General features: G+C 34.9%; 5 protein-coding genes, 45 non-coding genes and 1 pseudogene across 54 annotated transcripts; 29 read left to right on the top strand and 22 right to left on the bottom strand.

Moving 5' to 3' along the window:
• Nucleotides 1-255: 255 nt before the first annotated feature.
• Nucleotides 256-276, bottom strand: 21ur-11205. Its single transcript, NR_056088.1, has one exon.
• Nucleotides 277-761: 485 nt separating this feature from the next.
• Nucleotides 762-880, top strand: ZK381.56. The gene has a single exon (NR_056087.1). It is a non-coding gene; the product is annotated as an Unclassified non-coding RNA ZK381.56 (non-coding RNA).
• Nucleotides 874-894, bottom strand: 21ur-14586. The gene has a single exon (NR_056086.1).
• A 20-nt stretch (nt 895-914) lies between these two features.
• ZK381.49 lies at nt 915-1015 on the bottom strand. The gene has a single exon (NR_056084.1). It is a non-coding gene; the product is annotated as an Unclassified non-coding RNA ZK381.49 (non-coding RNA).
• ZK381.55 lies at nt 936-998 on the top strand. The gene has a single exon (NR_056085.1). It is a non-coding gene; the product is annotated as an Unclassified non-coding RNA ZK381.55 (non-coding RNA).
• Nucleotides 1016-1131: 116 nt separating the features above from the next.
• Nucleotides 1132-1245, top strand: ZK381.46. Its single transcript, NR_056081.1, has one exon. It is a non-coding gene; the product is annotated as an Unclassified non-coding RNA ZK381.46 (non-coding RNA).
• On the top strand, nt 1174-1194 carry 21ur-7120. Its single transcript, NR_056083.1, has one exon.
• On the bottom strand, nt 1216-1236 carry 21ur-14995. The gene has a single exon (NR_056082.1).
• Nucleotides 1246-1570: 325 nt separating the features above from the next.
• Nucleotides 1571-1591, bottom strand: 21ur-13536. The gene has a single exon (NR_056080.1).
• Nucleotides 1592-1718: 127 nt separating this feature from the next.
• On the top strand, nt 1719-1739 carry 21ur-6755. The gene has a single exon (NR_056079.1).
• A 133-nt stretch (nt 1740-1872) lies between these two features.
• On the top strand, nt 1873-1893 carry 21ur-13206. The gene has a single exon (NR_056078.1).
• A 99-nt stretch (nt 1894-1992) lies between these two features.
• 21ur-6799 lies at nt 1993-2013 on the bottom strand. The gene has a single exon (NR_056077.1).
• A 185-nt stretch (nt 2014-2198) lies between these two features.
• 21ur-1004 lies at nt 2199-2219 on the top strand. The gene has a single exon (NR_056076.1).
• A 327-nt stretch (nt 2220-2546) lies between these two features.
• 21ur-870 lies at nt 2547-2567 on the top strand. The gene has a single exon (NR_056075.1).
• A 614-nt stretch (nt 2568-3181) lies between these two features.
• ZK381.40 lies at nt 3182-3273 on the top strand. Its single transcript, NR_056074.1, has one exon. It is a non-coding gene; the product is annotated as an Unclassified non-coding RNA ZK381.40 (non-coding RNA).
• Nucleotides 3274-3625: 352 nt separating this feature from the next.
• Nucleotides 3626-3646, bottom strand: 21ur-7804. Its single transcript, NR_056073.1, has one exon.
• Nucleotides 3647-3750: 104 nt separating this feature from the next.
• 21ur-15247 lies at nt 3751-3771 on the top strand. The gene has a single exon (NR_056072.1).
• Nucleotides 3772-3841: 70 nt separating this feature from the next.
• 21ur-10023 lies at nt 3842-3862 on the top strand. Its single transcript, NR_056071.1, has one exon.
• Nucleotides 3863-4077: 215 nt separating this feature from the next.
• On the top strand, nt 4078-4098 carry 21ur-4660. The gene has a single exon (NR_056070.1).
• Nucleotides 4099-4304: 206 nt separating this feature from the next.
• Nucleotides 4305-4325, top strand: 21ur-2087. The gene has a single exon (NR_056069.1).
• A 578-nt stretch (nt 4326-4903) lies between these two features.
• Nucleotides 4904-5080, top strand: ZK381.34. The gene has a single exon (NR_056068.1). It is a non-coding gene; the product is annotated as an Unclassified non-coding RNA ZK381.34 (non-coding RNA).
• An 895-nt stretch (nt 5081-5975) lies between these two features.
• Nucleotides 5976-6191, top strand: ZK381.38. Its single transcript, NR_056067.1, has one exon. It is a non-coding gene; the product is annotated as an Unclassified non-coding RNA ZK381.38 (non-coding RNA).
• Nucleotides 6192-6587: 396 nt separating this feature from the next.
• Nucleotides 6588-6608, top strand: 21ur-11522. The gene has a single exon (NR_056066.1).
• Nucleotides 6609-6836: 228 nt separating this feature from the next.
• 21ur-10110 lies at nt 6837-6857 on the bottom strand. Its single transcript, NR_056065.1, has one exon.
• A 303-nt stretch (nt 6858-7160) lies between these two features.
• ZK381.59 lies at nt 7161-7306 on the bottom strand. Its single transcript, NR_056064.1, has one exon. It is a non-coding gene; the product is annotated as an Unclassified non-coding RNA ZK381.59 (non-coding RNA).
• ZK381.54 lies at nt 7167-7312 on the top strand. Its single transcript, NR_056063.1, has one exon. It is a non-coding gene; the product is annotated as an Unclassified non-coding RNA ZK381.54 (non-coding RNA).
• Nucleotides 7313-7603: 291 nt separating this feature from the next.
• ZK381.51 lies at nt 7604-7728 on the bottom strand. The gene has a single exon (NR_056062.1). It is a non-coding gene; the product is annotated as an Unclassified non-coding RNA ZK381.51 (non-coding RNA).
• Nucleotides 7604-7809, top strand: ZK381.45. Its single transcript, NR_056061.1, has one exon. It is a non-coding gene; the product is annotated as an Unclassified non-coding RNA ZK381.45 (non-coding RNA).
• Nucleotides 7810-8242: 433 nt separating this feature from the next.
• Nucleotides 8243-8263, bottom strand: 21ur-1101. Its single transcript, NR_056060.1, has one exon.
• A 296-nt stretch (nt 8264-8559) lies between these two features.
• On the top strand, nt 8560-8709 carry ZK381.60. Its single transcript, NR_056059.1, has one exon. It is a non-coding gene; the product is annotated as an Unclassified non-coding RNA ZK381.60 (non-coding RNA).
• Nucleotides 8710-9214: 505 nt separating this feature from the next.
• Nucleotides 9215-17316, top strand: prkl-1 (LIM zinc-binding domain-containing protein; the record flags this gene model as incomplete). Of its 2 annotated transcripts, NM_171372.4 has the most annotated exons (8): nt 9215-9424; nt 9603-9845; nt 12691-12828; nt 13179-13238; nt 15595-15704; nt 15751-16285; nt 16779-16940; nt 17009-17316. In NM_171372.4, 8 exons carry the CDS (start codon nt 9215-9217, stop codon nt 17120-17122), a joined length of 1572 nt encoding a protein of 523 aa, NP_741435.2. The 2 variants fall into 2 exon arrangements, with proteins under 2 accessions (NP_741435.2, NP_741436.2); NM_171373.6 differs by lacking the exons at nt 9215-9424; nt 9603-9845 and having other exon boundaries at nt 12580-12828; nt 17009-17122.
• ZK381.39 lies at nt 9941-10368 on the bottom strand. Its single transcript, NR_056057.1, has one exon. It is a non-coding gene; the product is annotated as an Unclassified non-coding RNA ZK381.39 (non-coding RNA).
• ZK381.42 lies at nt 9946-10086 on the top strand. Its single transcript, NR_056058.1, has one exon. It is a non-coding gene; the product is annotated as an Unclassified non-coding RNA ZK381.42 (non-coding RNA).
• On the top strand, nt 10158-10374 carry ZK381.47. Its single transcript, NR_056056.1, has one exon. It is a non-coding gene; the product is annotated as an Unclassified non-coding RNA ZK381.47 (non-coding RNA).
• ZK381.43 lies at nt 10816-10961 on the bottom strand. Its single transcript, NR_056055.1, has one exon. It is a non-coding gene; the product is annotated as an Unclassified non-coding RNA ZK381.43 (non-coding RNA).
• ZK381.61 lies at nt 10822-10967 on the top strand. The gene has a single exon (NR_056054.1). It is a non-coding gene; the product is annotated as an Unclassified non-coding RNA ZK381.61 (non-coding RNA).
• Nucleotides 11241-11388, bottom strand: ZK381.57. The gene has a single exon (NR_056053.1). It is a non-coding gene; the product is annotated as an Unclassified non-coding RNA ZK381.57 (non-coding RNA).
• Nucleotides 11247-11394, top strand: ZK381.53. Its single transcript, NR_056052.1, has one exon. It is a non-coding gene; the product is annotated as an Unclassified non-coding RNA ZK381.53 (non-coding RNA).
• ZK381.50 lies at nt 11603-11953 on the top strand. The gene has a single exon (NR_056051.1). It is a non-coding gene; the product is annotated as an Unclassified non-coding RNA ZK381.50 (non-coding RNA).
• Nucleotides 12079-12217, top strand: ZK381.36. The gene has a single exon (NR_056050.1). It is a non-coding gene; the product is annotated as an Unclassified non-coding RNA ZK381.36 (non-coding RNA).
• On the bottom strand, nt 12215-12426 carry ZK381.37. The gene has a single exon (NR_056048.1). It is a non-coding gene; the product is annotated as an Unclassified non-coding RNA ZK381.37 (non-coding RNA).
• 21ur-12182 lies at nt 12322-12342 on the bottom strand. Its single transcript, NR_056049.1, has one exon.
• 21ur-8882 lies at nt 13099-13119 on the bottom strand. Its single transcript, NR_056047.1, has one exon.
• A 68-nt stretch (nt 17317-17384) lies between the features above and the next one.
• On the bottom strand, nt 17385-18642 carry him-3 (HORMA domain-containing protein). Of its 2 annotated transcripts, NM_068677.7 has the most exons (4): nt 18423-18642; nt 18167-18380; nt 17948-18120; nt 17385-17900 (listed from the first exon to the last, which is right to left on the bottom strand). In NM_068677.7, exons 1-4 carry the CDS (start codon nt 18622-18624, stop codon nt 17614-17616), a joined length of 876 nt encoding a protein of 291 aa, NP_501078.1. In that variant the 5' UTR covers nt 18625-18642; the 3' UTR covers nt 17385-17613. The 2 variants fall into 2 exon arrangements, 1 of the variants encoding a protein (NP_501078.1); NR_131562.1 differs by having other exon boundaries at nt 17614-17900; nt 17948-18380; nt 18423-18624.
• Nucleotides 18643-18831: 189 nt separating this feature from the next.
• On the top strand, nt 18832-21708 carry pgl-1 (Guanyl-specific ribonuclease pgl-1; the record flags this gene model as incomplete). Of its 2 annotated transcripts, NM_001047601.5 has the most annotated exons (9): nt 18832-18939; nt 19007-19138; nt 19186-19332; nt 19377-19735; nt 19784-20124; nt 20171-20313; nt 20360-20531; nt 20576-21099; nt 21144-21533. In NM_001047601.5, 9 exons carry the CDS (start codon nt 18832-18834, stop codon nt 21531-21533), a joined length of 2316 nt encoding a protein of 771 aa, NP_001041066.1. The 2 variants fall into 2 exon arrangements, with proteins under 2 accessions (NP_001041066.1, NP_001379582.1); NM_001392325.1 differs by lacking the exon at nt 18832-18939 and having other exon boundaries at nt 21144-21708.
• A 699-nt stretch (nt 21709-22407) lies between these two features.
• On the bottom strand, nt 22408-23059 carry ZK381.63 (annotated as a pseudogene). Its single transcript has 2 exons — nt 22950-23059; nt 22408-22893 (listed from the first exon to the last, which is right to left on the bottom strand). Coding segments are annotated over exons 1-2 (596 nt in total).
• A 563-nt stretch (nt 23060-23622) lies between these two features.
• Nucleotides 23623-24252, top strand: nhr-249 (NR LBD domain-containing protein; the record flags this gene model as incomplete). The annotated part of the gene is made up of 4 exons (NM_068675.4): nt 23623-23709; nt 23753-23998; nt 24046-24119; nt 24172-24252. The coding sequence occupies 3 exons, from the start codon at nt 23623-23625 to the stop codon at nt 24058-24060; spliced, it is 348 nt and encodes a 115-aa protein (NP_501076.2). The 3' UTR covers nt 24061-24119; nt 24172-24252.
• Nucleotides 24253-24263: 11 nt separating this feature from the next.
• On the bottom strand, nt 24264-24284 carry 21ur-13688. Its single transcript, NR_056046.1, has one exon.
• A 21-nt stretch (nt 24285-24305) lies between these two features.
• On the bottom strand, nt 24306-24326 carry 21ur-10869. Its single transcript, NR_056045.1, has one exon.
• 21ur-13678 lies at nt 24308-24328 on the bottom strand. The gene has a single exon (NR_056044.1).
• A 508-nt stretch (nt 24329-24836) lies between these two features.
• ZK381.62 (DUF2157 domain-containing protein) lies at nt 24837-25022 on the top strand (the record flags this gene model as incomplete). The annotated part of the gene is made up of 1 exon (NM_001380297.1): nt 24837-25022. The coding sequence occupies one exon, from the start codon at nt 24837-24839 to the stop codon at nt 25020-25022; it is 186 nt and encodes a 61-aa protein (NP_001368138.1).
• Nucleotides 25023-25581: the final 559 nt, after the last annotated feature.

Here is a 25581-nt window from a genome sequence, read left to right as displayed (position 1 = left end):
AGATGGATGGAAGGACTCTATTGTCTTCTTACCCATAAGTTATGAGAGAAAGACCGATTGCTAATTAGTGTTTACAATGTGGGGACCCGTTATGTGGTTCCATAACAACCTAGCAGATTATTATGAAAACTCCAAAGATTTCCCGAGGTTTCAATACATTTTCTTTTCTGAAAGCTTTCTGAATCATGTTCGAGTTGCCCAAAATTTTGAGAAAACTTAGCTGAAATTTTATCAAACAATGACGTACAGTAAACCCAATTGCTAACAATCATTATAGTACTTTGAGTTATTTTTGATACTAACAAATAACAAACCTGAAACAGCAATTTTTTTCAAAAGTTAAACTATATCGGTTTCTTAAAGGAATTTCAAGCATTTCTGCAGATTCAATTTTTAGAATGTTTGAATATATACAATTGAAACGCATTTAGAATATACTTGTAAAAAATTGTTTTTTGCTAAACTGAGTTTTCACCATCTTTTTACTGAAAATTATTTTAAAATGTTAAACATATTTTTTCGAAAGTTTTGTTATGTTATTTTCATTTGAACACTTTTTTCTTCATTGTACTTTCTATACTCTAACTTTAATCTTATACAACCCAAAACATGAAAAATTTCACCAATTTCCAAAATTTCACAACTTTGAGTTTGAATTTTCATTTTCATTTTTTGTTGTGTTTCCTTCAAAACTATTAATTTCGGAATGATGCCAGCGTGGTGAACCATAACTGCCAGATGTGTGGTGAGTACTTGCCCAACAGAAGAAGAAGCATGCGAGATAGAGAGAGCAACAAGCAACAGATGCTCCGAGCATTTGTTTTGTGAGTGAGTAAACGTCTCCCCTATCATCTGAACTGTCGTCGGAAGAATGAGAGAGTGCATGATTTGTAAACATTTATTCTTTTCAACAACATATTTCCGAATATGTTGAAAGATATTGGAAATGTATGTGAGTGTGGAGAAAGCGTTCCAATTTCCGGTCAGTTCCTATTTGGCTCACGGAGCCAATGTAGACAGAATGCATATTGAAAATAAAGATATTTAGATAGTTTTAGAGTGTCTTTACCCACTTTTTATAACTTCAACAAAAGCTGAGAAAAAATTTTGAAACGCTGAAAAAATTTACTGTTTCAGTACTGCTATATATCTTCGTTCAGTTTTCAACGATGATGAAGAGCAATGCATTTTTGTTGTTTATAATTTTTCTCAAATAAAAATAAACTTTTCCAACGATTAAATTCATCAAAAAATTGTGACCTTTTTATTCTGAATCAGAAACTTAACAAATATAAAAGAGATGCACATGCGTCTATATGTGTGTGTGTGTGTGGCCGGTAATAAATCGTCGTCTAGGAGAATAAGAAGAGGACCAGCCAAAACATTCAAGATAAAATCTGATGAGAATAAGGGAACGGACGAACGGCCACACGGGCGCATGCGTTTTCTTTTCTTATTCCTCTTCTTATTCAACTGTGTTTCATACATTTTTATCCATATTCATCTGATTTTATTTGTCCTCAATTTACACTTTCTAAAATTACCGTATTACGTTTATTGGAAATGTATCTCATATGTATCGTAAAGACTAGTAAATTACTATTTTCAACAACTTTTTAGATAACCTATTGAAACAGTGATTTTCATTACTAAAACTTTTTTAAATTTTACTGTTTCAATAGGTTATCTTATTTCCTCATTAGTATTGCAGTCTCTAATACCTTTTTTTTGCGTGACCGTCAATATTTTGTTTGAAACTTCAATAAATTCGTCTAATATGATGCTGATGGAAAAATGGAAAATAATGTATTTTTTATGATTTAGACTGTTTCAATACAAGTTTTTGACGAGTCAATTATACAAAGAAATTAGTGCTGCAGCCTCTAATAGTCTTACACCCTTAGGGGTCAATCGAAAATTAATCTTGCATGCAAGACTAATAGAGAAAATACGGCATGTTATAAAAAGTTTGTTAACGTCATTCATTATACATCCGTTCGTCATTCATATTCATTAATCTTTCAGATAAGTATGAGATTATTAGATAATCTATTGAAACAGTGATTTTCATTGCTATAGAAAATTTAGAAAATTTTTTTCTTTAAATTAACTTGATGACGCTTAAATAAGACTCAATTTAGTAATGAATATCACTGTTTCAATAGGGTATCTTAAAATATGTAGAAAAAGTCATATACTGCTTTCTTCTTATCAGAGTAGTTCTAAAATCAAAATAATACGGTACTTTTGGATAAAGTACATATTCTTGTGAAAAAGTTTAAAACTGTTGTTTTCTTAACGGCCTCCTAATATTTTGTTATGTAGAATGTATAAAGTAACAGACTTTTTCAGTTTTCCGATATCTTATTCTGTAATTTTCGGCTGATTTGACTTTTTTATAAATGAGTAATCACAGAGTTTTCATATTATATTTATTCAATGACCTCGTGAGTTCAGTAGAATAATTTAAACTTTTCGGTAAACCAAAAAAAAATCATACCGGTTTCAAACTTCTCATTAAAATATTTGGTAATAAATATTAGTATTAGCTTGCATTCTTCGGCAACACAGCCAACACAATTTTTTTCAACACAAATGTAGAAAACCGGCAATTGCCGCAACTGTTGTTTGCTGGAAATTAGAATTACCATAGAATTAGAAATCTGAATGTGAAAAAAAAGTGATTTTTTCAAGCTCATTATATAAACGACAAATTCAATACTACAAAAACAAGGTGAACTTTTCTTCCGAAATAGTTTAGATTGTAGGAAAATTACTATTGCATTTTGACATTCAAGCATTAAATAGGATTTTTGTTGTATTTATTTGTTTGTTCAACTTCGAAAACGTCAACGTTTTGGTGTAAATTGCCTGATTTTCCAAATCTGTAACCTTTTGAAAAATTTGATATATTTGATCATATTAGCACTAGAGGAATGGGTATTTTTTAAAAACTTAACATTGACAATACTCCAAAAAGTTACATCTTTTCCGAAGCTTTTCTACTTTCCACCTGAAAATGTTCACGTCTTAAAAACTCCAATCAAACACATTTAGATAAATCTCAAAAATTCAAGTCTGACAACTCCAGAACTGTAAAATATGTTTTGAAGTCAATATAAAGTCTGCTTATGTCATATTTCAAGAATATATTTTCAAAGCAATCAAACACTTGAGAATTGTTGTTTTCTGTTTGAAGAATGATGATGATGGGAAGAGATGGGGTCTTAGTCCTTGTGGTTCCATTCTTTTTGGGTAATCTTTTCTCTTTTTCTCTAGGTCTCTCAATTTTTACAGTATTTTACTACTTTTCCTTCAAAATTTCAAAACTCTTCTGCTTTTTTCTTACTTTTTTTTTCATTTTTGAATATTTGTTTTTCGAACATAGTTGGTGTTTCGAGCAAGAAAAGAAAAGTGCCAAAAAGTTTGTTTTGAAATCAATGTTTCTTTTGGAAAATTTGAATGAAAATACGTTTATTTGAATATGAAAGTTTCTCTCTCTTTCTTTTGCACATTCTTTCATCCTTGCCACTCCGCGTCGCGCAATAAAAAACAATATTTTTATTATTTTTTCGACTGAGCGGACACCAGAATTTCCCACTTTTCTTCACTTTTTCTTCAAATTGTCCCGATTTTTTAATAGTCAATACAATATGGTTCTTTTGAAGATTTTTTTATTTTTAACGAAACAGTAAAATTTTACTGTTTCAGCATTATTTTTCTATATTACCACATTTTGAACCAAGTCCTTATGGCCTACATGTATTGGTTTTAAATTTTTCAAAAATTTTTTCCTGTTTCAAGTTCGTCATTTGTCAGTGTCAGATATAACTCAAATTACTTTATAGCAAAGATTAATTAAATTGAATAATAACATATAGTGAGCACTTTTTTCTCTTTTTAAGTTAATAAATTTCATTTCTATGACACATTTGTTACTAAACTAGTAAAATCTCAGTTTCTGTCGTGTATAAACAAAATCTTCAAGCCCTTTCTATGATGATTTGAAATTTTTTTTTGAAATTATGTTTACTGTTTCAAGTTCGTTATTTGTCTAACAGATATAACTCAAATTACTACGCATGGTTTATATGCACAGTTTCATAAAATTGAAAAATAACTAATAGACACATCGTTTTTTAAAGTTAAAAAACTCAATATGGTAAATAAATTTTGGGGAATTAATTAAAATTTACCGTTCCTGCCGTTTTTAAACAAAATCCTTGAGCCTTTCATGTAATGGCTTTTGAAAAAAATTACTGTTTCATGTTCATTATTTGTCTGTCAGATGAAACCCAAATTACTCGGATGGTTTACGAAGTTTCATGAAATTAAAAAATATTCATGTTCATAGATTTTGTTTTCTCAAAAAATAAAGACAATGAAATTCGATCCATTATTTTTGGTTAATTTTTCTATTGTTTTTGGAATGAACGGACTTGCCTCAAATTTCAGAAAATATAGTATTTTCCCCTTGCAGTTTTATATATATTTTTTACTGGCGAATTTGATCCTGAACAAGAACTTTTCTTCTAAATAGATTATTAAAAAATATGTATAATTTTCAAATTTTCTGCAGCTCACCTTTAATTTAAAAAAAAGTATTTTAATTTCGGACTAACTAGTTAGTGCTCGCGTTTAAAACCTTTAAAAAATATTTTCTTGATCACTTCGCCAAGTATTCTTTGATTAAAATGAAATATATGTACCTGACCTGACAAATCAAAAATCTGAATGACATTTATCATTTCGGTGTCACTTTTCTTTCATTATTCTCGTCAAAACTCTTCAAAATTCTTCCACAACACACACACAAAATCTTGAGACTTTAGACACCAAGAGTCGAAAAGTTTAAAATATATAAATTTCGGAATGAATGAATAGAATAAGTGGGTCTTTAGAGGGGGACTACCCTCCTCTTCTTCCAAGATGTGATCAATGTGTCATTCAAATGAAAAGAAGAAGAAGATGAGGAGGAGCACAAGAAGAAACAGAAAAGTGAATGAAGTGGGGGAAGAATTGTTACAAATCTATCTATTCTGATTTCTTATTCTATTCGAGACTTAGTTGTGTCATTGTTTTATATCAACCAGTTGTAACATTTTTTTATGGAATTATCAATGATGACTCGGCTCTAAAAATTTTTCACATGTAGCAGTTTTTTAAAGGTTTTGGATTTGAAGTTTGTGAGACATTTTCAATTACTCACTCTTGAAAAGGAATTTTAATTTAAAAACATTTCAAACGTTTTAGATTTCAAAAGTTATCAAATTTGCTGAGTTTCAAAAAACTTAAAGCACTGTAGCTTTTTTCAATCTTATCAGTATCGAATATGAATGAAAACAAAATATTCACATCCATTCCAAAAATTATTTACCATAGTTTACATTTTGCTCCAAGAATTTCTATGAAAATAATCTTACGGTGATATGATTCTGAGAAGAAATTTAATTTTCTCGAATTTTTTCAATCAAATTTTGATAAGTTTTTCAGTAGTCTTTCACATTTGCCTTTTCAGTACTTTTTCCTCCAGTTTTAAACATATTTTCATTTTCAAGAGACAAAAGGTTTGAAAAATATTCTCTTTACTTTTGAACTAATCTATTATTGTATTTACGGTATTCTGTTTTACGAACCTCTATAATTTTCGTAATGGTAACTTGCATTTTCTCTAAAATTTCAAGTTTGAACTATTGTTTATTACTGTTTCTCAAATTTTATAGAACAAATTTTAATGTGAAAAGTTCCGACGTACTTTTAGAGTTAATGAAGCTTTCGTTGTTTCGTATGAATCTCTTGTATTAAACAGAATAATTTATCAGTACTCATTAACAAGACATCTCCAATTGACTGCATAATACCATCATTATAATTTTATCTCTATACCTCTTCTCTCTCCCTCTCATTTTCCGTTTATTTATATACTATATCAACTACTTATACGGGCACAAGGTGAGGTAGAGAGACACCCTCCTATCACCCACAATGTGTTCTCCATCTCATCAAATGTATGCATACAATCATCTCTCGTTCCGTTTTGGCGGAACGTATACCTATACCTCTTTTTATTTCTCTTTATTGATATTAAAAGGGCATCGGAGGTATAAAAAAGGAGTGTCATCAGCGACGATGATCATCGATTATCATGTTTTAAGACTCTTTCTAAAGGTTCTTTTGTTCGAAAAGTTTGGCTTTTTTTTTAGCCCTTTTCCTCCAACTTTACAACAATTTTTGTATGCTAGTATAATAAATTCGTGCAACCTTACCAGTAGTTTGCAAAAATGTAATATACACTCATCCCTTTTCCCAGTTATTCTCGATTTGGTGACAGTAACCGTGAAATGTGAAATTGAAGTTCACATCAAATGTATTTTAACGGTCATCGCGCACCAACTTCCATTCCTTCATTTTTTCACATTCTAATCTTTGTTCGGTTGAACGAAACACGAGGTGAAAACTATGATGGGAACCACAAAAAAAGAAAGACGGGAAAGTTTTCTAGGTCATTTGGAAGTGTTGGTGTTTTCTCCAAATTTTATTACTGTTTCAAGGTGTCCATAAATGGCGAGGGTAATTCTTTTGAGTAATTAAAAGTGTTCAAATGTAAGTTTTAACATAACCTTTGAAAACTATTCACTTTCAGAATAGAGTTTAGTAAACTGAAATCGTATTTTGAATTTTCAGGCCATTGTCGATATTTTCCGTTCATACCCTCTAACAGTCTTGCATCGCAATATACCAACCACTTTTTCCAACACTTTAGAACGTTTTTTAATTCAACTTTCATAGACCTTGTTTTCAAAAATAATCTCGGCATTTCAACTCTTTGCCAAACGTTTGCTAGTATTGATTATTCAATACTCAAAAAAATTCTCAAGTAGTTTATGGCCACCTTGAAACTATAATAAAAATATGAGAAACAACCAAAATTTCCAAACGGTGGATGCAACACAATTTGAAACGTTAATATATTATTTACAAAAATATTAGCATTCAAGGGGATTTGCCAAACTTGGTTTTTTTTTAAACTTCAGTGCGGCCTCAACCGATTTTCGCTCAAATCTTACCCAAGTTCGGCCCAAGCTTTGGCAACTTCTGGGCCAATGGTATCTTTTTCGGGCAAACGTTTGACATTCTGATATCATGATATGCATTCTGTTAATGAACCTTCTCCTCCTCATCCCCTTCTCATGCACCATCATCACCATCACCGGCTGTCTTCCGTGATGTGAGGTGTCTGTCTCTCGTCTCACTCACACATGCGCATCATAGGGCACCGACGCAAAAAAGTGTCAAAAACGATTTATTGTCTTTTCTCGTTCGGTCCTCACCATTGCGCCCCTGTCCTCAATGCGTCGCTTTTTTGTGCGGTCTTCTTCTTGGAATTATTACCGTTTTAATAGGCGTTGAAATTCTGTTGGAGCAGGCTTGAGAGCGGAAATTAGAGTTCATAATTAGTATCTTAGTATCTTATAAGAGTTCATAATTAAATAGTAATCTAATCATTACATCTAAGACTTGAAAAAGAGCCCTCAACTTTTGATCTACCGCAACTCTATTCACCTCTATTAGATTAAAACCAACTCCAATACCCTCCAGGGACTTCCAATCTCTAACCGATAACATCTTTAGTACCGATGTATCATAACACCTGTCACCCATAGACACACACACATATATAGACCCTTCCTGGCCGAGATGAGGGGTACATAAACACATGCGGTAAGACTGTTAACCCCGCCCTCAAAATACTGCTTCTCGGTCTGCGTCTCACCCTTCTAGTTGATGTGGGAGGATCCTTGTAGCTTTTGGGTTCTGATGGGAGATATTCCATGCGGTTCCGGTCAACGCCCTCCACATTAGTTTCACTTTTGTTTTAAGTTTTCAATTTTCACAATTTCATTCTTACCGCAAAATGAGTCATTTTTTGTACGCTATACACATTCTGGTGTTCTGGTAGTACAGGGTGTTGTTGCGTTCAATATTGAAATCGTGAAGTGATGGCAATTTCAGAACTGCTACAAGAGCTTGAGCAGAAATCATTTTCATCTTTACAGAAATTTTCAAACTAGGCATTCTACGCCTTCCTATATTTTTTCCAACACACATTTATATTTTCTTACAATAATTTTTCTCCGCTCTCACAAAAGCTCGAGTTACTTGAATATTCGAAATAGTTTTTTCATGGCTCGTTTTTCTCATTTTATTTTTCTCAAAAGATTGTGCCAGCAATTTTTTCCTTAACAACAAATAACAGTTGTAATTACTCAAAAACATTACCCTCGCAATTTATGGCCACCTTGAAACAGTAATAAAATTTTGTGAAAACACTAATACTTCCAAAGGACCTAGAAAATAGTTTATAAAAATATCCTCAAGTACCGAGAGTTTGTGAAAACATGACGTGAGACTTTAAAGGTGTCTTCTACTCCTCTTGATGGATCTTGCCACAATCTCTATAATAGAATAATGCTTCAAATATAAATTATGAAGCGTATGTAATTTTCACATTCTAAAATGCACAGGAACTATCATGGTAAATTTTGTTACTTTTATTACTTTTTTGCGAACACACTACCGCAAAGTCGGAATCAACAGTAAAACTTTAGATTCGTTGAGATCTTAAAGTTCTTCCTTTGAGATGTTCCTATTAATCCATTAGTTACCGTCACTTTTCCGTTATTACCAGTATAATGACAGAGACAAAACGGGGCGGCGTGCGCGACGGCAAACAGTCATTCCTCTATTACAAGGCCATATCAAATTAGCATAAACACACGTCTCCCGATTCTTTACTATTTTTCATTCTTCAACGGGACGTCGTCTTCTAGTTGAAGATTTCGGAATCTTTTTCTCTAATTGAATCAACATTACGAAGAAGACGATGTCCTTTTCTGCAGTGAAATGAGAAATGAAACGGTCAGATGTCGTCGTGGGGATTTACGGGGCAATGGAGAGACCGGTCTAGTTTTGTGGATGATGGTGATGGTGTTGCCAAAGTGATTGACATTTTTATATGGCAGCAAAAAGGTTATAGAGAGGGACTGGTCTTCTTTTCACACTTAACACTTAACACACCCTTTTTTGGAGGCTTTTTTGAAGTGATTTTGCATACACTATTTTTCTTTTTTTCCAAGTCAACCTCAACTTTATCGTATAATTTGCCATTCTCTTATGAAAATGTGTTATTTTCAATTCATAGTCCCTATTTCAGATGAGCGAACGAATTCGCCGTCGTCGTCTCGAAGCATCGGAGCAATTCGCACCGCAGCTCATCTCATCACGTCGAGCTCAAGGTGGTCTATCGCCTGCTTCGAGAATCCGAATTGCAGCTGATGCTCACAGGCATTCAACATCTGATGATGACAGTGGATGTGCTTTGGACGAGTATGCATGGGTGCCTAGTGGTCTGAAGCCGAATATGGTAAGTATAGAGATTTTGAATGATCTCGTGTGCAATAAAGAACAATTGAATTAGGTTTTTGAACACCAAAACCTAGACCAATTAAAATGTTCACAACCTGTGGACCGTTCAAAACAGATGGTTTTTTGTGCACTTCAAATACTGATTCAAATTCAAATTCAAATTCAAATTCTTACAGGTTCATGCCTACTTCGCCTGTCTCCCGGAAAACAAGGTACCATTCATTGGATCAGCTGGAGAAAAATGGCGACAACGTCAATCACGTTATCAACTACCACCACAGGATTCTGATGTTAGATATTGTGAAGATTTAAATGCAGAAGAAGCGGATACATTGCGAATGTTTGAAAGAACTCGAAAAACTGAATGCCTGGGAAGTGGTGTTGTTCAATATGCTCCATTTGATACAAAATGTGAAAAGGTTAGTATTTTCCATCAAAATTTGTTTGGTTTTATTGAAAAATCGTCACCCGGCCTTATTATGACATTCGACCCATTTGAGCACAACCGTAAATCTTGCCAAACTGTGGCGTATGAAACCATAAACAACATTTTCTTTTTCGTCTTTCCGCACCATCCCCAAAACTCATAAATCTTTATGCGCGAGCGCTCTCTTTCCGCGCACCATCATCTATGCTTATGCTGGGATGCTCCTCATCATCATCTTCACGGCTTCTTTTTTGTCGGGCGGCTTTTTGCCTTTGCATTCCCAACGTGTAGGCACTGTCTTACACTTGAGAATAAACAATGACGGAAATTTGAGAAAGGTCATGCTCATTAACAACGGCGAGGGCCGTCTGCTCTCGGATAGTCCCACTTACGAGAGTGCGGCAAAAAAGTTCTGAAGAATGAGAAGAAGAGGTTGTTGACCTCGATGGGGGAAGCCAGCTGCTTAGGTGTTAGATTTTTGTACGGCATGAGAATAGTTGCAGCAACTTGAAAGGGACAAATGGAATCATGAAAATTCGTCGAAAAATAAACCTTTTTTTTTTAATTTTCTGATATCGTTTTTGAAGGTATCGTCAGTACCGTAAAAAAAGCTTCTATGTATAGTGTTAAAATGTTCAAATAAATTTTTGATTTTATTTTACATACAGTCAAAAAGTGGGAAAAACTCATTTTTCATTACTATAATTTTGGAAGGCGTTCAAAAATACTTTCTACGAGTTTCCAATTTCGTTTTAATCGTTTGTATTTAAACATTTTAGTTGTACGAACCTGCTATTTAAACATTCTAGTAGTACGAAACTATGCTCAAAATTTATTTTTTTAAATTTTAACATTTTTTGAAACAATACACCCATACTTTAACTGAAACTTTGAAAAAACTGAACATTTTTGAAGTATTTAAATTATGATATGTGGTTTTTTGTGTTATAATAAGTGGATTTCGAATAAATCTCCACTGACGATAATTTCATTCAATGGCAACCGACTGTCTGCAATTATTATTGCAACATCTAAATATTGGAGAGAAATAGAGAAACAGAGATAGAGTCATAGACAATATGCAATTATTGTCAATGTTCATCCATCTTTCTTTTACTACGAAGCTCCGGCTGTTTGTCAGAGGAGAAGCTGAGCAGCAGCAGTCACTGCTAATTACCTATGCATCGTTACATGTTTATTAATAGGAGAGACAACGGGGCTCATTGTTGGGGTTAGCTTGGATTTTCGTTTTAGGAATTTAGAATTTTTGCTTTTGAATTTCCAAGGGTTGCTAGGGGTCTAGCTTAAGTTAGTAAATGTAAATGTTATGTACAGTAATATACTCAATTTCCGCTCCTTCTGCTCGTTCTCTTTAGTTTGTTCATTGAGTTATAATCTGATTAGAGCCGTCTCAGTGTTAATCTAATCCGGTCATGGGTAGATGGTAGGTAGATCAAACAAAGCTTCTTCCGATATGCGCGCGCGGGGCGTTTTGATCTAAACACTACTCATAACAAGATTAACAAGGAAAATGAGAAGGAAAGCAAGAAGTCAATTATAGGGTGAAAGAAACAGTATATTTTTGGAAGGGAAGTGCCGAACAGATGGTCTTCCTGGGTGCCATGTTACCATGTCATCAATCACTTTTCTTAGAGGATCCCTCTCATAGTCAGGGGTTTTCGCGCATTTGATACCCTTCGCCCAGTTGGTTGCCCCTCCAAGTATCTGGTTTGAAGACCTGAATTAGGAGACATGGGAACATCTGCCTTTTGTAGACAATTCAGGCAGTGTCATGTTGTTTTCTGAATTGGATGTGTCAGTTCCAATTGTTACCCGTGTGCGTGTCAAGGGTACTTGTTAGTTGTTGATAGTTTACAAGTAATTATCGCCGAATATTGAGGATTAGCTGAGTACAAGAACTTGGAAAACAAAAGTATTGAAGTTGTGAAATAGGTAGGTACGTCTTCACTACCTTTCTACGTGCCTCCCAGGCGTAGGCAGAAGACAGGCAGTTTTTCCCTAGGATTACCCTGTCACGTTTTTCTGTTTAGAGGTGTCTGTTGCCTAATCCATTTCAAAATTTTAGGTGTCTGGTTGTCAGATTAGACGCGAGGTCTTATCAACTTATGGTTGTACATGTCTGTTGTTAATGCGGAGGTTACTTAACTTATAACAGAAGAGAAAATTCACAATGTGCACACTTTAAACAACTGAGAATTTAAATATTTGATTCTTAAAAATAAATTTAAATTACAACTACCAACAAAGATTCTAAGACGGTCAAGAGGGTAGCAGTAGGGGCATACCATCTTGTATTTACATAACTATAGAAACACATGGAGAAACTGAACCACCGGCTGGAGGATGCACTTGACCGTATAATGTTGCTACTTATCTTGTAATCTAGTCCATATAAATACTTTTTTGCTTTCATTAAAAACACCTGCTCGAGACGGCGGGGAGTATATTTTGTGGAGACTGTCCTAACAATAAAATGAAGAATTTGGACGATTAATTTTATTTGTTTCTGAAACAGTGAAAAATATCTTGTACTACATGTTGTTAATGCATTTCTTTTCGCCAGATTTTGCATAGCGAAAACGCAACAAAATGTGAACAAATTGTATGTGACAGATTGAGATTTGAAGATGAATTTGAATGGCACATCTCATTTGGAAGATGTTGGATTTTAGATCTTTATCATCTCTCCGGATTTCAATGAGAAAATGAAAATGAAATTGAGACACAAATTACAAATTAACTCGTTCTGGAGTAATCAGGATTATTCAATTATTCAACAAATTTTGAAAACACGACTAGAATATGTAAATTTTCAGTGTCCAAAACGTCTTGAAGAAGGAGAAATCAGTGTGATGGCTGCAAGAACTGGAAAAAGATATCATCCATCGTGTTTTCGGTGTCAAACGTGTGATGTTCTACTTGTTGATTTGATTTATTTTGCACACGACAATCAGGTTAGGAATTTTTTAAAAAGTAATTTTTACTATCAGAAATTGAATTTTTTGGAAGATATAGACAATGTGTCAATGGTCAATACATATAGTCAATTTTATATAATCAACAACAACCCAAACATTTTTAGATTTGTCAAAAATGTTCGGTAATAGTTTTGCCTAATTGTCAAATTTCTCATTTTAAAATTTGATTTAAAATTGAAAAATTTCGAGAATTACTGCAGACTCATCATCTCTACAAAAAAAATTTTGGGATGTCTTACGATGTTATTTGATCATTCTATTTTGAGACCGTGATAAAAGTTTTATAAAAGTTTATGTTTTTTTCACAAAACAGTAAAAATTTGCAGATCTACTGTGGAAGACACCATGCTGAACAGGTCAAGCCGAGATGTGCCAAGTGTGATGAGGTGAGTAGCACTATTTTTGTACTTTATATTCCCTTTCTACTATAACAATTGAACCATCCATTTTATGGCCCCCTTACACTGTTTGCTTTGAGTTTCCGATACATGTGGTGTGCAAACTTTTATGATAGGCGATTTGGTGAAACACCAAGCGCCGGCGGTTGGAGGAGAAAAAAGTGTCGCAACTTGAAATAATTGAGGACAAGAAAGCAAAAAGAATAGTAAAAATAGTTTGGAAAAGAAGAAAAGGGAGATTTGCTAAGAAACATTTTTGAAAATTTGAATTTTTGGTTTTTGAAACATAATTTGTAAAAAAGAAAACGTAATTATACCTATAGATATAATTCAATTTGGTACGTGTGTACTACAGTGCGTCCAACTTCTATAGCACCCCCCTCCAATTTGGCGGTATGGAGCCTCTCAAAATATTTTTTGAAAAAGTGTTAGTGCAGTTCGATAGCAAATGTTGAAAAACCTATGCTCCCCAATTTTCATTATGATATCTCAAAAATCACAGGAATTAGGTCAAAATATCGGAAAAATGGCCGTCCAACTTCTATAGCACCCCCTCTGATTTTTGGCAATTTTCGGTAAAATCGGGGTTTTCTTCTTAATTAATAAGTTTATTTTGTGAATAACTTTACACCAAAATAATCAGACGGTTTCATTTTCACATTTAAAAAATAAATATAACCCCTGAAAACACGTGGAACGCCTAGGATTGTCCTGGAACGTTCGTATTTGCTTCAGAGGCCATTTCTCGGCTCCCAATGATTTTCGCAGCACCAAACTTGACCAAAATAATCTTCCCCACCTATTTATTACTATTCAAATAATTGTTGAAAACATTTATTCATATGAACCAAATGGTAAAGGGAGCAACTGCAGTGATTTTCAAAAGGCTTGATTTAACTATGAAAACTAGCGTTTGGAGGCGCAGAGCTGATGGTTTTGACTTCCTATTGTACAGAATTTTAGCTCATCCGGTTCAAATATCCTTGAAGCTTTGATTTTGATTAGAAGTCTTCGAAAATTTATTAGGAAAAGTTCATGAGACCGCTCAAAAGAGGACAAAGGCAAAGCGAGGCCGCAAGTATTTTTCTCAAGCTAACACGCGAAAATTTTAAAGACGAAAGTAAGATATAACTTTCTGAATGACGATTTTTCTAGCTGTATTTATAACTCAACTGAAATTTAGCGAATTTGCTCATTGAATATTTCTATGGTCAAAGAACCTAAAAACTAACAGACAAAACCTGAATCGGTGATTGTAGATGTTTAGCATTTGATGTATCCATGGATTTCCACAGATTTGATGTTCACATAATATAATTTTTATTTTTTTGCTATAATTTAGTAATTTTTAGTCGAAAATGTATTACCAACCTTCAGCTCTGCGCCTCCAAACGCTAGTTTTCATAGTTAAATCAAGCCTTTTGAAAATCACTGCAGTTGCTCCCTTTACCATTTGGTTCATATGAATAAATGTTTTCAACAATTATTTGAATAGTAATACATAGGTGGGGAAGATCATTTTGGTCAAGTTTGGTGCTGCGAAAATCATTGGGAGCCGAGAAATGGCCTTTGTAGCAAATACGAACGTTCCAGGACAATCCTAGGCGTTCCACGTGTTTTCAGGGGTTGTATTTATTTTTTAAATGTGAAAATGAAACCGTCTGATTATTTTGGTGTAAAGTTATTCACAAAATAAATTCATTAATTAAGAAGAAAACCCCCGATTTTACTGAAAATTTCCAAAAATCAGAGGGGGTGCTATAGAAGTTGGACGGCCATTTTTCCGATATTTTGACCTAATTCCTGTGATTTTTGAGATATCATAATGAAAATTGGGGAGCATAGGTTTTTCAACATTTGCTATCGAACTGCACTAACACTTTTTCAAAAAATATTTTGAGAAGCTCCAAACCGCCAAATTGGGGGGGGGGGGGGGTGCTATAGAAGTTGGACGCACTGTAGTAGCTGCACCCTAACAATTTTGTGTTAATAATTCCAATAATTCCAATACTATTTTCTGACTCGTGGGACAAAAAATACATAAACGATTATATCTTTTTTTAGTGCAATTACGGTAGAAATCCTTGGCAAAAATACATGCCTCCCTCTTCAATTTCAGATTTCTAGAGTGTCTAGTTTATTTTGGAACTTTTTTCCTAACCTCCAATTGTGCTTCTTCGAAATTCACGTTCACAATTGTAATTCTCGTAAATTTGTGACCCCACCAGTGAAAGTTGCGCTTTTCCAGATGCTTCAAGGTTCTCCCGATATTAAATTTCAACTCCCAAAGTTAAAACGGCCGCCAATCAAAATGCAATATGATTCAAATATCTTTGATTTTCAGGTCATCTTCGGGGATGAATGCTTAGAAGCTGAAGGACGATCGTGGCATTTTCATCATTTTCAATGTGCACAATGCAATGATGTTCTAGCTGATCAAAAATATATGCAGAGGTATACAATTTAAACCCGAAAAAGTATTTTAAACCATTATTTCCAGAGCAAACAAACCCGTGTGCTTGAAATGTTTTCACTCATCTTCATCAACATTTTCATGTACAACATGCCGTCTTTCATTCTCTTCTGACACTCCACATATGTCACAAGGAGATCTTCATTGGCACGCGTCTGCGGAATGCTTTTGCTGTTGTGTTTGCTCCAAAAACTTGCTCGGCGTGAAATATTCGCGAGTTGGTGAATCCCTATTTTGTGGATATCAAACATGTGGTGGAGAAGACGAAGAGTTGCTTGATGAGGATCGGTTGGGTTCGCCGCATCGAAAAGTGACACAAAAATCCACAAAAGTGGTTCGTATCCCAGCTTCTCCGAGGGTTGCACCACGTCATCCTCATGTCATTCAACAGAATTTGACGACGACAATGACGATTCAGAAACCAAGTGTGGTTATTCAAAATCAACGACCAAAACCACCACAAAGAGCTCCTCCACCTCCTCCATCAGAAAATATATATGAAACTGTTCTACCATGTTCATCGAATAATAGTCCAAATTTCGATAAGAAGTACTCTCATGAGGTAAGATAATTAACATTGTAATTGAATTAGGTTTTTAGTTTTAAATACCTACTTGAAATATTTTAATACCATAAAAAACGATAAATATCATTTGCTTTTTCAACTCTTGTTATTATGGAGGACGCAGGAAAATGCCCTGTTGATATCAAACGCGCTTCACTGTCAAGTGAAACGTTCCGCCCCCAAACTATGGGTCTCGTTAGGTATTTGGCGGCAATAACGGTATATTCAAAAGATGTTCACTCCATCTGATTGGTTTAAGAGTAGGCGAAGCAAATCTCTAGTTTGTTTTGCAGTTCTTTTTTTAGAGGAGAATTGTAGAGAGAGGGAGATAGAGAATAGCAAGACTTGGAAAATAGAGTTTTTATTTTTTTTGATTTTTTTAAATGAATCTCTTGGCCCTGGGAGACTATTTCGAATATTTCAAAGTAAAGTTGGCTGTACTGTTTCTTAAAATGAGAAAACTCTAGACCAACAATATTTCAATTTTCAGCTTCCTACATCTCCTAACCACCATAATTACTACTCAAAAACACCAAATAATCTGCTTACTGGGTATCCCGAAATGGATGGATATAGTACATCATCTTCGTCGGATTCAGATGATGAACAGCTTTACATTTCAAATATTATGGCAGCCGCCTCGTTGAGTAGAGTAAGTTTTTAATTTATTCCACACTATCAATTTGAGATTTTCCAAACATTCAATCATAAAAAATTCAGGTTCCTGCAAAGTCTTCCAGTCGTAAATCAAAGAAAAATGAACCAATGATGATGTCGGGAGGCGGTGTTCGAATGGCAAAGAAAAAGAAAAGTTCCAGATGTACAGTATCTTGATATACTTGTCCAAACATTTACTGAATTCCTGAAAAGCCCATGTGATTCTTTTATACTTCTTCTTCAATTTTAAGCCTTTTCCTTCGTTTTTTTCTGCACGGTGAATTGTCCCATTTTATTAATTCAATATTGAACCTATTTTTAACACCCAGCCAACAGTGCAAGTAATGTAAAACTTATTTCAAATGAATATTCACTTCTCATTTGTCCGAATTCCAACACTGCTTCAATGAAATAAATTTATCTGAACTGGATTTGAATGTTTGGTCCATTTCAAAATAATTTATTACGCTACTTTTTTCTAAATCTACGAAACACCAGACTTACAGTGAAAGAAAAATAACTCAATCAAACAGATGAAACTATACGTGAAGAAGATAGATTGATATCACACAAGAGAAGACAAAAGCACGACAATCAATGAAATTATAAAAACAATGGCTAAAAATATAAAACAAGAGAAACATTGCACATGAGTGAAAACTTTTCGACTAGTCCTTATTCTTCTTCGTAATGCCCTGACTGAGACCGTAAGGGGAATCTCTGGAAATTCGTCCCTTCCTTTTCGATTGGTTTGCCATGATTGACATATTTGGATTGAGTGTGGTCGTTTTATCCAGATCGAAGTCTTGCTTCAAGTATTGTGAAGCAGCAAGCATTTGAATTTTGTGATGACCGCCACACACGATTCCAATAGATGCTTTCCTAATATCCTGATTCAGCGTATAGAACATAGGACTCAGCAGATAGCCTTCGGGTGTATAGTCTTTTGGAGCTTCTTAAAATAACAGTTAGAAATAGACTAAAGCTGTGAATGTAACCTACTTTCAGTGTACGAAACACGGAAACTCGCGTCGGACCCTTGAGGAAGCGGCTCCATTTTCTTGATACACCGGTGAAGTTTCTTGATTGTGCTTGCAAACATTTGTTTCGTGTTGTCGGTATCAACGAATTTCGCCTGTAACAGTTCTTGACTGCTTTCGTTCGTGTCGATTCCGCTGAAAACAATTGAAAACGAATAATTGAATAAGACCAGCAGCTTACTTATTTAGAGATACGAAAATCTCTCCTTCATCTCCATAAGCAAACCTGAACGCAAACACTTCATTAATGTCTTCCTCGTTTGGCTTCTTGTAGAACACGATTGCGAACTCTCGCAAATAGCCTTGTTGAATCGCATCTCTCAATCCGTCGAATGTTGAAGACACACGCTTTGCGGCAGGAACACTGCTCTGGAATGCGGTGACCAACAGTTTATCTGTATAAAAATATTTGTGATACATTGTAAAATAAGCCATACCTATTGTTCGAGTTTTGAAGCATTTTTCGTCCAAAATGCCACGGCGATCGAGAATGAAGGCCGAAGCACATTTTATGTAGCGAAGCGCAAACATTTCAGAATTTTTTTCAATCTCTAGATCAACGGGAAACGTGGCCTTCCACTGGCTGGCTATAGGAATTTCAGACTCGCGGTGCTCAACAATCTGCTCTTTCGTCGCCATCGCAAACCTACAATTACTGAAATATCATCGTGAAACAAATTAAAATGTTTAAAAAATAATATCTATAAAATCTATAACAAGTTAAACATATTATTTAATTATAAAACCCCGCATTGATTAAACATATTTTGATTTGAAAAAAAAAACTAGAAAATAGGTAAAATAAATCTGGAAATAGTTCAGAAACTTAGAAATTATTAAAGGCGCATGGAAGTTTCAGATCTACGGGTCTCGAAACGAACAACTCGACGCGAACGCGGAAGTTGCAATTTCGATCTCGTCCCAATTTTCTTTTCCGTTTTCTTACTTTTTTGGGTAAATTTTGCGTTTTTTTGAATTCTAATCTCGAAAAATTTTTTAAAAATTTAAATATTTATTTCAGTTTCATCCATTTCACATGGAGGCTAACAAGCGAGAAATTGTGGATTTCGGTGGGCTGAGATCCTACTTTTTCCCAAATTTGGCCCACTACATCACGAAGAATGACGAAGAACTGTTCAACAATACATCTCAGGTTGGACTATAATATTTAAAGACCGATTTTCTATTATTCAATTTCAGGCCAATAAGTTGGCTGCTTTCGTGTTGGGAGCTTCCAAAGACGCTCCTGGAGACGAAGACATTTTGGAGATGATCTTGCCGAACGACGCTAACGCTGCCGTTATTGCTGCTGGCATGGACGTTTGTCTTCTTCTCGGAGATAAATTTGTAAGTGTGAATTAAACTTATTGTAATCAATTATAACGTTTTAGCGTCCGAAATTTGATGCTGCTGCTGAGAAATTGTCAGGATTGGGACATGCTCATGATCTGGTTTCTGTCATCGATGACGACAAGAAGCTCGGAATGCTCGCCCGTAAGGCCAAGCTGAAGAAGACTGAAGACGCTAAGATTCTTCAAGCTCTTCTCAAAGTAATCGCAATCGATGATGCCGCCGAAAAGTTTGTTGAGCTCACGGAACTTGTCAGCCAACTGGATCTGGACTTTGATGTTTATGTCCTAACTAAAATCCTCGGACTTATCTCTGAGGAGACTAGCGACGAGGTCGACATTATCCGTGATAACGTCGTCAACGCATTTGATAGCTGCAAGCCGTTGTTGAAACAGTTGATGTAATTGTTGTCCTTTTCAAAATAATTCGATTTTTTTTTTCAATTTAGGTTGGATGGTCCGAAATCTGAACCTGCCGATCCATTCATTAGTCTCCTCATGGATCCACTCGAAGAGTCTGTTGGGAAAGTTGTGAACCATATCGCTCAACTTTTCGAGGAAGCGAGTAAAAATGAAGGAGACGAGTCACTTGTCTTGAGATCTCAACTCGGATATCAGCTCTTTTTCCTTATCGTTCGTTCACTTGCAGATGGAAAGCGCGAGGTTTCCAAGAAAATCCTCTCTGGGATTCCTACGAGTGTCAGAGCGGAAGTCTTTCCAGGATTGCAAAGAAGTGTCTACAAGAGTGCGGTGTTCCTCGGCAATCACATCATCCAAGTTCTTTTAGGATGTTAGTATTTTCGTCTTTGTTTACTTTTAAAATCTAAATATTTCAGCTAAGAAGTCTTTTGAGGATTGGGATGTTGTTGGAGTCGCGAAAGACTTGGAGAGCGCCTGGAAAAGACGAGCCATTGCGGAACTTATCAAGAAGTTCCAAGTCTCAATTCTAGAGCAATGCTTCGATAAGCCCGTTCCACTGGTGAGTTAATGATTCTATAAACATTACTTACATGACCGTTTTTCAGATTCCTCAGAGTCCACTAAACAATGATGCGGTGATCGATAATGTGAATAAAGCTCTACAGTTTGCACTGTGGCTTACAGAGTTTTACGGATCCGAGAATGAGACTGAAGCGCTGGGCGAGCTTCGTTTCTTGGATTCCACTTCAAAAAATCTTCTCGTCGATAGCTTCAAGAGTGAATATTCCTTTTTTTATCTCCTGTTAACTTTTTAATTTCAGAATTTGTTCAAGGAATCAACTCGAAGACTCATGTCACTCGAATTGTTGAATCACTGGAGAAGTGTTGTTTGTCCGATACACCAAGTGGCAGAAAGAGCAATGTGCAACCATCCACTTCCCAACAGCAGGATTCCGCCTACACGAAAGAGGAAATGACGACGGTTCACAACACATACAGCGTAAATACTAAAGCTCAAGTTCTCAACGGTCTCAGTGATACCAATTCTTCCGGGTTACTTGTCGATTCAAAGGATTCACTCAGTCTTCAGGAGATTTCTTGTGACGAAGTGGATTCTTCGACTTTGCTAAGCTCATCAAGAAACATTGGAGAAGGTGTTACTGTAAAAGCGGTCGATCCTGTCCCAGAAAAGGTTAACGATGCACAACAACAGCAAACAGTTAACGAGATCGAGATGGCTTCGGATGCCAATCAAGATACTTCTTCAAGTGCTTCGCCAGAAGTAGCGCCAAGTTTTTCCACCGATGGCTGGGATTCTCCAACGAAATCAGTAGCTCTGCCACCGGTATCGCGTTCATCGTTTCAGAATTATAAAAATATTTCTTTCAGGGCATGCAGCAGATAGATGAAGAGGAAACCACAGTTGCTGACAAAGATTCTACACCACAACCACAAGCTCGTGCTGAAACTGCATGGGGGTCAGGCGACGCTACTCCAATGCCTCTTCCTGCCCCGACTAATCAATACAAAGTCAGTGGATTTGGGGAAGCCAAAGTTGCAAAAGGATTCGGTCAATTTGCTCCCACCAGTTCAGCTTATGGAGGAGGAGGTGGTCGCGGAGGATATGGCGGTGGAGACCGTGGAGGCAGAGGTGGATACGGCGGAGATCGTGGAGGTAGAGGTGGATACGGCGGGGGAGACCGCGGAGGACGAGGTGGATACGGCGGAGATCGTGGACGTGGTGGTTACGGGGGTCGTGGTGGACGCGGAGGTTTCTAAACTCCAACTATTGAATGTTTAATTTGTTTTTTAAGTATACACTTCTTGTATACTTACACGTTTTACGCACATTATTTATTCTAACAATCTTGTTGTAAAATCCCTAAAACCTTGACTGTCATTTATTATTTATTCAACCTGTTTTTCCTTGTTCCCGGTAAATGTTTGAACTAGATTGTTGCAAGAAATTAACTCAATTAATTACACGTATATCTCTTTCTGCGGCTTGATGAGAAAAGTGATGTCTGAATCGACGGTGCCGAATGATTGGTGGATCATAAAATTAACAGGTGGCACTGCATGCATTCTTATACAATTTCAACTGATCTTATCATACATTTACGCATATTAGAGTTGTAAATCGTTATGAGACATCTGCATTCGAACATAACAAATACCGTATTTCTTCTATTAATATGGCTGCAATACTATTTTTCGATGGTCTTCCCGCTTGCAATACTAATAGGGAATGCAAGACTATTAGGGAGTGCAATACTAATTTTCAGAGCATTTTCTGACTTTGAGCTTACTAGTTTTTTCCTGAAAAAGCTCGAATCATATGTAAAAATTCAGAAAATTTGATTTTCATATAAGTTCAAAAACTTCGATCTCGTAGAAATGATGTGAAAACTGTTGCAAAATAGGCAAAAAAATGTTGAAATCCTAAAATTAGCGAGACGGGTTTGCAATACAAAAAAGTTAACGCAAGACTACTAGAGAGTGCAAGACTAATAGGGTGTGCAATACTAATTTTCGGAACGTCTCCGAGGGGCAATACTAATAGGGAGTGCAAGTCTAATAGGGAGGCCATATTAATAGAAGATATACGGTAATATACATTTTCATAAGATAATACAAATTGTAATAAAACAATCAGTTCACACAGTGTAGATCATTTGGAAATCGTTTTCTAATCTTAAAATCAATTGATTCGCAGAAAACAGGATGTTGTTTATAAATAAATTCACCTCGCTTCACAACCTTCTCTTCCAGTACTTTCGAAAATTCAGAGTCCATTTGACTAGTAGTGTATGGCCTGAATATTCTTATCCAAGATCCAGCCAAACTCGTGGAAGCAGTTGTACGGTAATGTCTGACATATCCTATTTACCGTGGAGCTGTCTTTATTTTACATTCTTCATGTTGTCGAATAGTCTAATGAAATGTAATTGCATGAACTTTTGTTGGTTGAAAAAGTGATTTAAATGCTTTCCATCTATGAGTAGTTGTCAAATTGTAACGAAGAAATGAAAGGGAAGCACGTGTTTCGTCAATTGATGTAAATTTCAAAGGATCATCGTATAATTTTTGAACTCTACGACTTCCAAAGTTTATTTCACATATATTTGGAGCTTGTTCTCTGAAATCTGGCAGTTAAATAACTAAATATCCATCCACCTAAAACTAAAAGATTACCTGACAAATGAAATCAATGGCATTTCGGTCATAACTAATCTCTCGTCAATATCAATACTTATTACCCAATTCGAGTGAAATTTACTGCGGAAAAAGCATTCCTGGAAAACATGAAACTGGAAGTCATCTCAGAGGATCGAACAACATTGTACCTTTACCTTTAAGTTGTTTGTTTCACTTTTATTATTTTTTTAATCCCAAGAAATCCCTAATTTTCTGGAACCCAGATTCTTAAACAATTATTATATTTCTCAACCTGGGTTCTTGAAGAATTAATACTTTTAAATTTTTTTCTAATGAAACACGTATGTTTGATGTTTTTATTTGGAAAATCGGTGATAACAGACATCTTAAAGTGTTTGTTTGTAAAAAACTGATCATTAATCTTATGAAAACACGTGGTGTCAGGCTGTCCCATTACAGTTTGATCTACGAAAAATGCGGGATTTTTTTGCCCAAAAAATGAGACGTCAGCCCGTTCTTAAGCATGTGAAATTAGTTGAGAACTCTGCGTCTCAACTCCCGCATTTTTTGTAGATCTACGTAGATCAAACCGAAATGAGACACTCTGACATTCATTCAAACATTCTTCAGTCTGAGTAGAACAAATAATCAGGAATCCACGTATATTACTCAACATTGTCCTGGAACAGATCTTCTTCACTCTTTGGATATGGGTATTTTACTTCAATATGTGGAATTTTCCAATTTATGGGTTGACGGATTATGGGCGGAAATACAATTGGAACAATGGAATAAGGTCAGCTTTTGATAAATTTATTCAAATTAAATTTTATTTTCAGATATCCAACACCAGCGAATCAATTAGTTTTGGAGCAGACAATATACATTTCTCAACTTTTATTTCAAATTTTAGAAGCTCAGTTGGAGAACCGATGGCTCATTTGAAGCTTGACATGGTTGAATACGCAGCTCTGAAAGCATTGTGTTTCTGGAAATTAGGTTATGTGGATTTTGGTGTAACATTGAAAATTGTTGCACAAGAACATTATTTGCTAGTATCTACTGCATTAACTGATTATCATTTGGTTAGTAAAAAAGTTTAATTTTAGGTTAATAGATAAAACATTTCCAGGCAGAAAAGGGATGAGCGAAATGGAAAGTGCTTTGAGAATAGCCAACATGACTTTGTTACTGGGTACAATGTTTGTAAGTTTTATTTATATCTCCATGATCATAAAAACCGTGAAACAATTTTCAGAACGGCTACAGAGAAATGGCGAGGCTTTACGAGAGTCTGAACAGTAGATTCAAAACAACAAGCATCTCACCAAATGGAAGCTGTTGAGAATTTCATATTAATTGCCTTAACTCATGTAAATTCTCAAAAATTTGATTATATTCCAACCTAACAAAACATTATTTATTGTCTTCGAACTGTACTATAAGATGTTTTCTTGAAACAGTAAAATTATTTAGTGAAATGAATAAAAAGTTAGTCAGTAATTTTTTGAAAGTATTTTGAAGACGTGACTGACGTGACTGCCAGTTGATATAAAAGTTCGCAACCTGTAATTGAGAATTTTTTTCCAATTTTTAGTATTAAAATAACACACGATATGGATTGCATTGAAGCTGGACTCGAATACTATTTTCCCATCGCCGGCTCTATATAAATTCAAGAATAGGATTACTTTAAGCTCTCACAATTAACATAGACATCACCAAAAAATTATATTTTCAGTAATATTCAATCGATTTTAACTTAATTTGTTGAGACAATTTTCCTGGAAGATTCATATCTCTTCAAACACGTCTTTTCCTGCCATCGATTAAATCAGGCTTTCACATGCAACTTGCCGGCTTTTCCTAATTCTCCAAATCTCCTATTAATTCTTACTATTTCTTTATTTAAAGTTAAACACAATGATGAAAGAAGAAGAAAAAATAGCATTACTGATTGATAATTGGATCTACGTAAATCCTGAAGATCAAGAAATAGCTAACAATCGGTATCATACAAGGATTCTTTTATTTATTTGCATTTTTTCACTAGTTTTTCTACTTTATTTCTCGATGTTATTACATGAAAAGCAAAAGCATTTGGCATAGGTGAGTGGTTAATTTTTTTGTTGATGTTTTGTAGAAGTCAAGGAATTTCATTAAATTTTAGGTGCCGCTGAACATTGTATTCATTATATGGAGACGTGTAATTTTAACTGAATTTTTTTGGAATTTTTGAATGATTTTATTGTTTTACTATGTATTATTGTAATAAAAACTTTAATTGGAATACTTTTTATTGAACAAAAAGTTGTGGCAATAAATTTCGAAAATAAAAAGTGTGGCACTCAACAGACTGCGTGTTTCTGCTTTTAATGAAATTAGCCACTGTGATATCACTTAACAGCTTTCAAATCAGAAGTATAAGATCAGTTTACCAATCATCCCATATTTGTTCAAGTTTCACAAGCTTTCAAAGCACATTTACAACGTTTTTATTAACAAACTGTATAAAATTCGAAAGAAAAACCAATAGATCAGATTGAAAAATTTGAATGAAGTTTTTCCAAACTACTTAAATTGGATTTCAAGCTAAAATCGGCAAGATTTTTCAAGCAGTCAAGCAGAAAAAACAAGAGAATACTTTGCTCTTTTCAAAATAAAATAT

Source organism: Caenorhabditis elegans, chromosome IV (genome assembly GCF_000002985.6).
Source record: "Caenorhabditis elegans chromosome IV".
NCBI lineage: Eukaryota > Metazoa > Nematoda > Chromadorea > Rhabditida > Rhabditidae > Caenorhabditis > Caenorhabditis elegans.
The sequence above is the reverse complement of the archived record's forward strand: the minus strand, read 5'-3'. Positions and strand labels throughout refer to the sequence as shown.

What these genes read in the sequence shown, in the direction of transcription:
- him-3 (NM_068677.7), bottom strand. Translation starts at nt 18,624, where the DNA reads ATGGCGACGAAAGAGCAGATTGTTGAGCACCGCGAGTCTGAAATTCCT. An exon ending in ATTTTCGTATCTCTAAATAA is followed by an intron (nt 18,121 to 18,166) that starts GTAAGCTGCTGG and finishes AATTGTTTTCAG; the next exon opens with CGGAATCGACACGAACGAAA. An exon ending in CCGTGTTTCGTACACTGAAA is followed by an intron (nt 17,901 to 17,947) that starts GTAGGTTACATT and finishes TGTTATTTTAAG; the next exon opens with AAGCTCCAAAAGACTATACA.